Genomic DNA, 14,106 nt, shown 5'->3' with positions numbered 1-14,106 from the left:
ACTTAGACGCTGTGTCAGAGTAAGGAGTGAAATACTCTGTCTGATCCTAGATCAGTATTAATAGTGTGGCTGAGACATGCAGAGGATAACATAATGAACTCCACCCATTATATCAGACCTGTGAGGTTTCTGAGAGGGAGGGTGGTCAGATGAAGTGTCCCTAGAAGTTGATCTTCAGTGAGCTTTGTATTTTACCCCTAATGGTTTACATTAGATTATGGAGGGGTTACGCTGATCCCAGGTGTGATGGATATAGACAGGCATCTCACCGTAGTCTTTGGGCACGGCCACCGAGTACAGACATGTCCGGGCACTGCTGTAGTTGCCTGGGTAACCGGGAGACAAGACCACACCCTCCAACCCTGAATACTGCCCTCCACACAGAGCTAGAAGGATGTGGGGAGGGGCAGACAGAGAAGAGACAGAGAGAGAAGAGGGAGATCGAGAGGGAGAGACAGGGGAAAGAGAAAAAAAGAGAGAGAAAGAGAGAGAGAAAGAGAGAGGGAGAGAGAGAGAGAGAGAGAGAGAGAGAGAGAGAGAGAGAGAGAGAGAGAGAGAGAGAGAGAGAGAGAGAGAGAAGCATTAGTGATATTCCATTTCTCTGTTTTCCTTCCACCATTCTCCCGTTCCATTATTGTTAAATGACTTATCCTGTCTGTTGCTCGGGTGCTGGGTGTCCCTGGTGTTGGCTGGAGTGAAATTGCAATGTTTACTAAGTGTCTCTCTGCATTAGCTTGGAGAGATGAGGCTTGAATACTCTCTCTCTCTCTCTCTCTCTCTCTCTCTCTCTCTCTCTCTCTCTCTCTCTCTCTCTCTCTCTCTCTCTCTCTCTCTCTCTCTCTCTCTCTCTCTCTCTCTCTCTCTCTCTCTCTCTCTCTCTCTCTCTCTCTCATGCAGTAGCTGACACGAAAGGGCTCAGTTTTGATGAATAAACAAGTTTAAGGTGTGTCGAGGCTTGACCCCTCACTGGCCAATCAGAACGCGCTCCATGGCTAAATATGTGGTTGCTTCAAGTTGTGCATTTACAGTTTTTTATGCACTGTGTTGTCATCAACTCATTAAAATGCAAATCAATTTATAACATTTTTGACATGCGTTTTTCCGGATTTTTTTATTTTAATTCTGTCTCTCACTGTTCAAATAAACCTACCATTAAAATTATAGACTGATCATTTCTTTGTCAGTGGGCAAACGTACAAAATCAGCAGGGGATCAAATATTTTTTTCCCTCATTGTATGCACTCACTAAAACTGTAAGTGGCTCTGGATAAGAGCGTCTGCTAAATGACTAAAATTTAAAAAATGTAAATGTATCCCATACTTCCTAAATATGTCTTCAGTATGGAAAGATATTGTTAACATAGGCATTGAAATAGGCCTACTGTAAAATGCTTGATGTCTGAGCCATGGACATGCCAAAAGTTGGCAATAAGCAAGATTAAATTCACTGTTGATAAGACCTAAAAAGACAGTGAATAATTAAAATCAAATTTGAATAAAACGAAACAGCAACTTGTTTTAAATAGGCTATGTCTAAATACAGTTACAGACACCATCACTGCGCCCCGTGGGCATATAATATCAGTCCCAAAACAACGTAGACTATGGAGGGTTTTATGCACATCCAAAACTTTTCAAAGCAGCTGGAAAAAGATCCAATATAAAGAGAAAGGGGGAATGTCTACTATAATAATAATAATAATCATAATAATAATAATAATAATAATAATAATAATATGCCATTTAGCAGACGCTTTTATCCAAAGCATACATCTTTACGTATGGGTGGTCTCGGGGTTCGAACCCACTACCCTGGGCGTTACAAGTGCCATGCTCGACCAATTGAGCTACAGAGGACCACTACTCACCGTTACATTGCTAAAGCCTACCATCACCATTGATAGGAAAGGCTAGTAGCGTACAAGCGGTTTTCAGCACAACGGACAGAGATTGGAATTCCCGCGATGTGACAGTTAGGTCCAACAGAGGAAAGTGGAAGATGCAATTTTTTTTGACCAAAAGATAAACTAAAAACAATAAGCAGTCTTTTTATATAACTTGTTGTTCCTAAACAAGCTTCCTACAGTCATTGACACATTTCATGCAATGGGGCATCACACATAATCCAAAACTTTTCACAGAAGCTGGACAAAAATAATGTCCAAATTAATTTAGAAAACGGGAATGTCTGTAGACTATTTTGCTGCTCGTGATATTTGAATAAAACGTTGGTGATGTAGTTTACCACTTTCCTCTGTTGGACATAACTGTCACATCGCAGGAATTCCAATCTCTGTCCATGCTACTGCATGCATCTCCACTGGCAAAACCAAATGTGTTACCGGTAAGACCAGCTTTTGGTCAGTCTTATAATATCCCTAGTTGCACTGACTGAAGTGGGCATATTGACACACGTTTTTAAGGAAAATGTCCACCCCTCCCACCTCAGCGCAAGTGAGCTGATGACAGGTAAATTGCAGAACCGTAAGGGCTGGAAAATGACAGTGTGCCTGTTTTTACATGACAAAATTGCAAACTAATGTGCGTTTGACACTTACGCCTACTTACCGGCAGACGGAAATAGATTCCCAAGAAGCTTTTACAAGCCACGCAGCAGAAAGCCACGGCATGAATCATGTTAGGTTGAAGCAGAAAGCCACGGCATGAATCATGTTAGGTTGAAGCAGAAAGCCACGGCATGAATCATGTTAGGTTGAAGCAGAAAGCCACGGCATGAATCATGTTAGGTTGAAAGTGGAAATAGTGTATAGGTGACTCCCTGATGCGTCTTTACTAGAGACACAGGAAGCCCTGTGGTTAGGATTAAACATGTTGGCACACAACCCTACAGAATATGCACCAACACACACACACATATACATACATCAACAACACTCTATGCAGATCTGCAGATATAATTTTTTTCTTTTATTCATTTAGAAACCAATTTATTCATTAATGTTGGTAAGTTACCTTGATATCAGTATTTCAGTTATCTAATTCTAATATCAGATTTTTATTTTTTCGGTATGTTACCTATGCAGTTTTATTTTTTATTTTGGGGAGGGTGTCTGACCCCATGACGCAGGTGTAGGCACATTACCTATGCAGATGGGTTTTTGCTTGTTCCAGGAGGGCTTGCTGTCTGACCCCATGATGCAGGTCAGAGTGGGGTCTCCCTCCAGGGTGTATCCACTGTCACAGTAGTAGGTAGTGACAGAGCCCAGCTTCAGGTCAGCTCCAACCCTGGTACCGTTCCTCACCACCCCCGGCTCAAAGCATGACTCTCTAGGGTTCTCTGAGAGAGAGAGAAAGAGATAGAGAGAGAGAGAGAGAGAGAGAGAGAGAGAGAGAGAGAGAGAGAGAGAGAGAGAGAGAGAGAGAGAGAGAGAGAGAGAGAGAGAGAGAGAGAGAGAGAGAGAGAGAGAGAGAGAGGGACGAAACACAGTGGAAGATTTGTTAATCAGACTAGATAAGACTAAGAAAATAAGCTTTGATTTCAAGGGATATCTGTGGAGAGAGACAGAGAGTTAGTTTGTCAAACTAGACAGAATGAGACAAGAAACCCCGGCTCAAATAATGACTCTCTATGGATCTCTGTGGATGGAGATAGACATGGTGGTAGATGTCTAACTCTATGGATCTCTGTGGATGGAGAGAGACAGGGTGGTAGATGTCTAACTCTATGGATCTCTGTGGATGGAGATAGACATGGTGGTAGATGTCTAACTCTATGGATCTCTGTGGATGGAGAGAGACAGGGTGGTAGATGTCTAACTCTATGGATCTCTGTGGATGGAGAGAGACAGGGTGGTAGATGTCTAACTCTATGGATCTCTGTGGATGGAGATAGACATGGTGGTAGATGTCTAACTCTATGGATCTCTGTGGATGGAGAGAGACAGGGTGGTAGATGTCTAACTCTATGGATCTCTGTGGATGGAGAGAGACAGGGTGGTAGATGTCTAACTCTATGGATCTCTGTGGATGGAGAGAGACAGGGTGGTAGATGTCTAACTCTATGGATCTCTGTGGATGGAGATAGACATGGTGGTAGATGTCTAACTCTATGGATCTCTGTGGATGGAGAGAGACAGGGTGGTAGATGTCTAACTCTATGGATCTCTGTGGATGGAGAGAGACAGGGTGGTAGATGTCTAACTCTATGGATCTCTGTGGATGGAGAGAGACAGGGTGGTAGATGTCTAACTCTATGGATCTCTGTGGATGGAGAGAGACAGGGTGGTAGATGTCTAACTCTATGGATCTCTGTGGATGGAGAGACAAAATGGTAGAGTTACTTTGTTAATTAGACTTTAGTACACAGTATCAGGCTGAAGATCCCAATAAAATACCAATTAGAAAAGACAGAAAAAAAACAATCCCACAAGAAACTAGACAAGAAATCAGACAGGAAATATGAAGGGTTATATATCTGCAGATATGCAGCTGCAGAAACTAACTTTGGCTGGTGTAGGAACTGAAGAAAGATGGTGTGATTTGATTCGTTCAATTTGTTTTTGGTTCATTTATTTTCTGTATGTGTCTCCCTCCCTCCATCTCCCATTCCACCCTCCTCCTCTCTCTCCCTCCCTCCATCACTCCCTCTAGCATTGACATTACTCATCTTTGGCTGAAAGAGGTAGGGAGGCATACATGATCCCTCGACCTCTCCATCCCCCTCTCCCCACACCACCCCGCCTGTCTGTAACTGGTAAAGGTAGGGAGGTAGACAGAGACAAACAGACAGACAGACAGAGATACATACAGACAGACAGACAGACAGACAGACAGACAGACAGACAGACAGACAGACAGACAGACAGACAGACAGACAGACAGACAGACAGACAGAGACACAGACACAGACACAGACAGACAGACAGACAGACAGACAGACAGACAGACAGACAGTCAGACAGAAAGACAGACAGACAGACAGACAGACAGACAGACAGACACATACAGTCAGAAAGACAGACAGACAGACAGACAGACAGTCAGACAGACAGACAGACAGACAGACAGACAGACAGACAGACAGACAGACAGTCAGACAGACAGACAGACAGACAGACAGACAGACAGACAGACAGCTGCTGACTACACACAACCATCCTTCTCAGCCCTCAGCCAGTATTTCTCTCTCTGTGTGAGTGAGTGTGTGTGAGTGTGTGTGTGTGTGTGTGTGTGTGTAGCATCATTTACAATGCTCCGAGCTAGAGCCCTGAACTACTGATCAATCAACATAGAATATAACCACACCAGAGAAACGCCCCGCTCCATTTAGCTTCAGCATCACACATCATACTTATTATTAACATCCTAGTTGAATTTAGATCCAACGGCCTCACCTTGAGAAAGCACAAGACATCTAACGGCCTCACCTTGAGAAAGCACAAGACAAATGCCCTGTTCAATTTGTAAAAATAAAGACAATATAATGACGCAGTAAACGCAAGTAAGGTCAATTCAAAGTTGCTGTGACCTGTTGCTAAGGGGCAGTCTTGTTACTGTTGGTAATGTTGTTGTGACCTGTTGCTAAGGGGCAGTCTTGTTACTGTTGGTAATGTTGTTGTGACCTGTTGCTAAGGGGCAGTCTTGTTACTGTTGGTAATGTTGTTGTGACCTGTTGCTAAGGGGCAGTCTTGTTACTGTTGGTAATGTTGTTGTGACCTGTTGCTAAGGGGCAGTCTTGTTACTGTTGGTAATGTTGTTGTGACCTGTTGCTAACTGGCCGTCTTGTTACTGTTGGTAATGTTGTTGTGACCTGTTGCTAAGGGGCAGTCTTGTTATTGTTGGTAATGTTGTTGTGACCTGTTGCTAAGGGGCAGTCTTGTTACTGTTGGTAATGTTGTTGTGACCTGTTGCTAAGGGGCAGTCTTGTTACTGTTGGTAATGTTGGTGTGACCTGTTGTTAAGGGGCAGTCTTGTTACTGTTGGTAATGTTGTTGTGACCTGTTGCTAAGGGGCAGTCTTGTTACTGTTGGTAATGTTGTTGTGACCTGTTGCTAAGGGGCAGTCTTGTTACTGTTGGTAATGTTGTTGTGACCTGTTGCTAACTGGCCGTCTTGTTACTGTTGGTAATATTGTTGTGACCTGTTGCTAAGGGACAGTCTTGTTACTGTTGGTAATGTTGTTGTGACCTGTTGCTAACTGGCTGTCTTGTTACTGTTGGTAATGTTGTTGTGACCTGTTGCTAAGGGGCAGTCTTGTTACTGTTGGTAATGTTGGTGTGACCTGTTGTTAAGGGGCAGTCTTGTTACTGTTGGTAATGTTGTTGTGACCTGTTGCTAAGGGGCAGTCTTGTTACTGTTGGTAATGTTGTTGTGACCTGTTGCTAAGGGGCAGTCTTGTTACTGTTGGTAATGTTGGTGTGACCTGTTGCTAAGGGGCAGTCTTGTTACTGTTGGTAATGTTGTTTTTACATGTTGCTAAGGGGCAGTCTTGTTACTGTTGGTAATGTTGTTGTGACCTGTTGCTAAGGGGCAGTCTTGTTACTGTTGGTAATGTTGTTGTGACCTGTTGCTAAGGGGCAGTCTTGTTACTGTTGGTAATGTTGTTGTTTGTAGTGTAAGATGTAGGGCTCCATTTTCTCCATGCAGATGGAGGTCTGTTAGCCAGCCAGGCGGCCTCCCTCTCATGGCTCAACACACAGAAAGACAGAGCACTCAAACACGTGTGCCTTCTGTTCCCCACACCCTTGTATGTGTGTGTGTGTTTGCATTTGTGTGTGTGTTTGTGTGTGTGTGTTCGTGTGTGTGTTCGTGTGTGTGTGTGTGTGTGTGTGTGTGTGTGTGTGTGTGTGTGTGTGTGTGTGTGTGTGTGTGTGTGTGAGAGTGAGTGAGTTAGCGAGTGAGCGAGCGAGTTAGCGAGTGTGTTTGTTTGTGTGTATGTGTGGTAGTGGACTTTGAAACGTCTAACTCGTGCACATTCTACTCTTGACCACTGCTACGCGCCTTTTCGACACGGGTATAAGACCCTCTCTGACCATGACTCCCTCTTGCTTCACCAAGATGATCGACGAAGATGGTGAAACACAAGTAAAGGAACAAAGTGGAGGAGCAATTCAGCGGGTCGGACACTAGGCGTACGGGGCTCCTAGCGATCACGGATTACAAAAAGAAAGCCAACCACCATACTAGACACCGTTTTCTCACGATGACGATGATCTGCCGAGGAGAATGACAACATTACACAGTCAGTCTCCACAGAGGACGTACTGTCTGTAAGTCATCCAAACGGATTAACCCTCGCAGGGCTTCCGACCCAGACGGCATCCCCTGGCCGTGCCCTCAGAGCATGTGCAGACCAGCTGGCTGTTGTGTTCTCTGACATTTTCAACTCTCTCCCTAGCTCAGGCCGCTATACCAACCTGCTTCAAGATGACGTGGTTGTAACATTAATAATTTGGTTGTTATTCCATTGGTTACCTCGAGGCAGATGCCCCAGGGGCAGAGTGGCCCACATTCATTGAATAGGGAACTTTTAAATGTTAGAGCATACCCTAGTAAAACCTTTCTCGTGAATGACCTCATTACTGAGCGCCAAGCTGATTGGATGTCATCAGACTGTACTGTCGCTCTCATTACGGGGGGCTCTATTTTACTGCTCTCAGCTGTAAGGACATTTTGACTTCGGGCCTTTTGAACATCATGCTATACTGTTTAAATGTCAGCCACCAGTGCTGGCCATAACCCTGTATAGGCCACCAAATCACCGTCCCACTTTCTCTACTGATTTCTCTGAACTATTGTCTATTGTTCTTCAGAACTATGATTAAAATCATTGTGTTTTGGGGCGATTTTAATAATTATGTTGACAAAGAGACTGACTCCAAGGCCATTGGATGTATTAATCTGTTGAGCTCTTTGGACTTTATCCAACATGTTACTGGGCCCACCCATAACCACAGCCATACTCTGGACCTGGTTATTACCAAGGGGCTTTCTATTGACATATCCTCTACGGCCATACTCTGGACCTGGTTATTACCAAGGGGCTTTCTGTTGACATATCCTCTACGGCCATACTCTGGACCTGGTTATTACCAAGGGGCTTTCTGTTGACATATCCTCCACGGCCATATTCTGGACCTGGTTATTACCAAGGGGCTTTCTATTGACATATCCTCTACGGCCATACTCTGGACCTGGTTATTACCAAGGGGCTTTCTGTTGACATATCCTCTACGGCCATACTCTGGACCTGGTTATTACCAAGGGGCTTTCTATTGACATATCCTCTACGGCCATACTCTGGACCTGGTTATTACCAAGGGGCTTTCTATTGACATATCCTCCACGGCCATATTCTGGACCTGGTTATTACCAAGGGGCTTTCTATTGACATATCCTCTACGGCCATACTCTGGACCTGGTTATTACCAAGGGGCTTTCTATTGACATATCCTCTACGGCCATACTCTGGACCTGGTTATTACCAAGGGGCTTTCTGTTGACATATCCTCTACGGCCATACTCTGGACCTGGTTATTACCAAGGGGCTTTCTATTGACATATCCTCTACGGCCATACTCTGGACCTGGTTATTACCAATGGGCTTTCTATTGACATATCCTCTACGGCCATACTCTGGACCTGGTTATTACCAAGGGGCTTTCTATTGACATATCCTCTACGGCCATACTCTGGACCTGGTTATTACCAAGGGGCTTTCTATTGACATATCCTCTACGGCCATACTCTGGACCTGGTTATTACCAAGGGGCTTTCTATTGACATATCCTCTAAGGCCATACTCTGGACCTGGTTATTACCAAGGGGCTTTCTATTGACATATCCTCTACGGCCATACTCTGGACCTGGTTATTACCAAGGGGCTTTCTATTGACATATCCTCTACGGCCATACTCTGGACCTGGTTATTACCAAGGGGCTTTCTATTGACATATCCTCTACGGCCATACTCTGGACCTGGTTATTACCAAGGGGCTTTCTGTTGACATATCCTCTATTGTTGATGTTGCTTTATCTGATCACCACTGTGTATTTTTTACTACCGTGTTGCCCATAGCAACACAGGGTAATAGTGAACACATTATTAATTAACGCTATCTTACCTCTGAAGTTGCTTCAGATTTTATTGAGTGTATGAACAATACTCCACCACCTATTCTGCCTTCCTCTTGTGATGATTTAGTAGATAACTTTTTTTTATGCCAGTAAAGTTGAAAAAGGCCACATCTAAATGGATGAGTGAGGAAACGGATCAATTAAAGACAATTAAAGTTGCAGGTCCATGATTATATTCTGAGAGAGCAACTTGGCATATATAACAAGGCATTTAGAAATGCCAGATGGACTAATTTTTCTAACTTGATCACTAATAATTAGAATAATTTGAGAGTGCTCTTCTCAACCATTGATGGCCTGATAAATCCTAACCCCGCAAACCTATGTGAACTCTCCTCCACATCTAAATGTGATGAGTTTACGACATATTTCAGAGATAAGATAACCAACATTAGGCTGGGTATCAGTCAATCAAGACCTGATGAGAAGTTTGATGATATGTGCCCTAGCCTACCAAGCAAATGAACTATGGATTTATTTTCCCTGGTTGACACAGACATGCTCAGGAAAGTGATATCACAACTGAAGCCTTCTACCTGCCTTCTCGATGCTATCCCCACCACCTTCTTCAAAACATTTTTTAATTGCATATCTGAAGTACTGCAAGCTATTGTTAATCACTCCCTGTTCACAGGGACTTTCCCCATTGCACTAGAAACTGCTTTGGTGAACCCCTTCTGAAGAAAAGTAATATAAATTCTTCAGCTCTAGGCAATTTTCTGCCAATCTACAACCTTCCATTCTTAAGTGAAATTCTGGAGAAATTGTTGTTCAAACAGCTAAATAATTTTTTGTGCCAACTGCATTTAAAAAACATTCCAATCTGGTTTTGGTGTCCACCACAGCACAGAGACAGCCTTAGTTAAAGTGGTAAATTATCTTAGAGCCAACACAGATGCCAAACAGCTCTCTGTCCTTGTACTCTTAGATTTAAGTGCTGCATTCGGCACTGTTGACCATGATGTCCTTCTGGACAGACTGGAGAGGTGGGTTGGCCTCTGTTGACCATGATGTCCTTCTGGACAGACTGGAGAGGTGGGTTGGCCTCTGTTGACCATGATGTCCTTCTGGACAGACTGGAGAGGTGGGTTGGCCTCTGTTGACCACGATGTCCTTCTGGACAGACTGGAGAGGTGGGATGGCCTCTGTTGACCATGATGTCCTTCTGGACAGACTGGAGAGGTGGGTTGGCCTCTGTTGACCATGATGTCCTTCTGGACAGACTGGAGAGGTGGGTTGGCCTCTGTTGACCATGATGTCCTTCTGGACAGACTGGAGAGGTGGTTGTCCTCTGTTGACCATGATGTCCTTCTGGACAGACTGGAGAGGTGGGTTGGCCTCTCCGGTCCAGTTCAAAATGGGTTTAGGACCTTTTTTACCGGTCGAGAGTTTTTTGTCACCCTTTGTGAACATAAATCAGAGAAAATACATATCACATGTGGTGTTCCACAAGGTTCGATTTTGGGTCTGGTACTGTTCAGTTTGTACAGCATTTGTTACCTTTTGGCAGCATTATCAGAAAACACAGAATTGATTTTCACTGCTACGCAGACGATACACAACTTTACATGTCTGTGTCACCAGAGGATCTTAGCTCCATGAATAAATTATTCGACTGTATTAGTGATTTCAATACTTGGATGGCTCACAACTTCCTCCAGCTAAATCAAGACGTGACTGAGGTACTTATTGTTGCCAAAGCACAGAGAGAGAATCTGGCTGCACATTTTAATTCACTGGCAATAAAGATAAAACACCAGGTAAAAAACCCAGGTGATATTTTAGATTCTGAACTAAATTTCGAATCACAGATCAGGAATGTGACCAAAATAGCTTTTTACCACCTGAGGAACATTGCCAAGGTGCGTCTGTTTCTCTCTCAGGCTGATACAGAGAGACTCATCCATGCTTTTATTACAAGCAGGCTTGACTACTGTAATGCTCTCCTGTCTGGTCTACCCAAGAAAGCCATTGGTCAACTGCAAAACATTCAGAATGCTGCAGCACGGGTACTGACCAAGACCAGATGGCGATCACAGCTTACACTGGTTTTAGGTCTCTGCACTGGCTGCCTGTGAGTTTTAGAATGAATTTGAAGAGTCTTCCATTGGTTTTTAAATCAATCCACGATTGTGCACCCCAATACATATTTTTCTTTCAGACATGCTTTTAAGTTATGTACCCAGTAGGTCCCTCAGGTCCTCTGGCACTGGCCTTTTAACGATCCCAAAGCCTAAGACCAAGAGGCATGGAGAGGCAGCCTTTAGTTACTATGACCCCAGCCTCTGGAATAGCCTGCCAGAGAACCTGAGGGGGGCTGAAACTGGGGACATATTTAAAAGAGATTTTAAAAACATAATTTTATTGTAATTCTTTTGTTTTTTTAATCTTATATTTGTTGTGTAGTAAATATTTCAGCTTTTATTTTCATTGTTTTTAGTATTTTCTTTCCTGTGAAGCACATTATGTTGCATTGCATGTCTGAAATGTGCTGTATAAATAAAGCTTGATTTGATTGGATGTCCATTATCCTCCACGTGCCCAAGAAAGGGAAAGTAACTGAACTGAATGACTACCGACCAGTAGCACTCACTTCCGTCATCGTGAAGCGCTTCAAGAGGCTAGTCAGAGACCATATCACCTCCTCCCTCTCCGACACATTCAGCCCCCTCCCTGACAGATCCACGGACAACGCAATCGCCACTGCACTACACACTGCCCTTAACCATCTGGACAAAAGGAATGAATATGTGAGGATGCCTTCAACACCATAGCGCCTGGGTCTGAACTCCTCCCTATGAGACTTGGTCCTGGACTTCCTCACGGGCCGCCCCCAGGTGGTGGAGGTAAGGAACATTACCCACCTCGACACTGATCCTCAACACGGGGGCCCCACAAGTGATGCAGTCATTTCAGTCTTATTTGGTTATGGTTCATTAGTGTGAAGAATTGAAAGTGTATAGGGAGCCACAATGGGTTCACCTGATGCAGCAGCTGGACCATACTATAGAACCACACTGGGTTCACCTGGACCATACTATAGAACCACACTGGGTTCACCTGGACCATACTATAGAACCACACTGGGTTCACCTGGACCACACTATAGAACCACACTGGGTTCACCTGGACCATACTATAGAACCACACTGGGTTCACCTGGACCATACTATAGAACCACACTGGGTTCACCTGGACCATACTATAGAACCACACTGGGTTCACCTGGACCATACTATAGAACCACACTGGGTTCACCTGGACCATACTATAGAACCACACTGGGTTCACCTGGACCATACTATAGAACCACACTGGGTTCACCTGGACCACACTATAGAACCACACTGGGTTCACCTGGACCACACTATAGAACCACACTGGGTTCACCTGGACCACACTATAGAACCACACTGGGTTCACCTGGACCACACTATAGAACCACACTGGGTTCACCTGGACCATACTATAGAACCACACTGGGTTCACCTGGACCATACTATAGAACCACACTGGGTTCACCTGGACCATACTATAGAACCACACTGGGTTCACCTGGACCATACTATAGAACCACACTGGGTTCACCTGGACCATACTATAGAACCACACTGGGTTCACCTGGACCATACTATAGAACCACACTGGGTTCACCTGGACCATACTATAGAACCACACTGGGTTCACCTGGACCATACTATAGAACCACACTGGGTTCACCTGGACCATACTATAGAACCACACTGGGTTCACCTGGACCATACTATAGAACCACACTGGGTTCACCTGGACCATACTATAGAACCACACTGGGTTCACCTGGACCATACTATAGAACCACACTGGGTTCACCTGGACCATACTATAGAACCACACTGGGTTCACCTGGACCATACTATAGAACCACACTGGGTTCACCTGGACCATACTATAGAACCACACTGGGTTCACCTGGACCATACTATAGAACCACACTGGGTTCACCTGGACCATACTATAGAACCACACTGGGTTCACCTGGACCATACTATAGAACCACACTGGGTTCACCTGGACCATACTATAGAACCACACTGGGTTCACCTGGACCATACTATAGAACCACACTGGGTTCACCTGGTGCAGCAGCTGGACCATACTATAGAACCACACTGGGTTCACCTGGACCATACTATAGAACAACACTGGGTTCACCTGGACCATACTATAGAACAACACTGGGTTCACCTGGTGCAGCAGCTGGACCATACGATAGAACCACACTGGGTTCACCTGGACCATACTATAGAACAACACTGGGTTCACCTGGACCATACTATAGAACAACACTGGGTTCACCTGGACCATACTGTAGAACCACACTGGGTTCACCTGGACCATACTATAGAACAACACTGGGTTCACCTGGACCATACTATAGAACAACACTGGGTTCACCTGGACCATACTATAGAACAACACTGGGTTCACCTGGTGCAGCAGCTGGACCATACTATAGAACCACACTGGGTTCACCTGGACCATACTATAGAACAACACTGGGTTCACCTGGACCATACTATAGAACAACACTGGGTTCACCTGGACCATACTATAGAACCACACTGGGTTCACCTGGACCATACTATAGAACCACACTGGGTTCACCTGGACCATACTATAGAACAACACTGGGTTCACCTGGACCATACTATAGAACAACACTGGGTTCACCTGGACCACACTATAGAACCACACTGGGTTCACCTGGACCATACTATAGAACCACACTGGGTTCACCTGGACCATACTATAGAACCACACTGGGTTCACCTGGACCATACTATAGAACCACACTGGGCTCACCTGGACCATACTATAGAACCACACTGGGTTCACCTGGACCATACTATAGAACAACACTGGGTTCACCTGGTGCAGCAGCTGGACCACACTATAGAACCACTGCTCTTAGCATGGCAGAGAGTGAATTAAGGAGAAAAGTTTAGGAGGGTTGGAACAAGAAGCAGGT

General features: G+C 44.6%; 1 protein-coding gene across 1 annotated transcript in view; it reads right to left on the bottom strand.

Moving 5' to 3' along the window:
- The window catches only part of csmd2 (CUB and Sushi multiple domains 2), a 421,278-nt gene that overhangs the window by 221,487 nt on the left and 185,685 nt on the right, over positions 1–14,106 (bottom strand). The window contains exons 24-26 of the mRNA XM_045225492.1: positions 9,408–9,427; positions 3,104–3,286; positions 270–386 (exon numbers count right to left, since the gene is read on the bottom strand). Of these exons, the coding sequence (XP_045081427.1) occupies positions 270–386; positions 3,104–3,286; positions 9,408–9,427 (320 nt within the window). The remainder of the gene's footprint in view (positions 1–269; positions 387–3,103; positions 3,287–9,407; positions 9,428–14,106) is intronic.

This window comes from Coregonus clupeaformis, chromosome 16 (assembly GCF_020615455.1).
Source record: "Coregonus clupeaformis isolate EN_2021a chromosome 16, ASM2061545v1, whole genome shotgun sequence".
NCBI classification, from domain to species: domain Eukaryota; kingdom Metazoa; phylum Chordata; class Actinopteri; order Salmoniformes; family Salmonidae; genus Coregonus; species Coregonus clupeaformis.
Note: the sequence above shows the minus strand (reverse complement) of the source record. Positions and strands in the feature narration are given on the sequence as shown.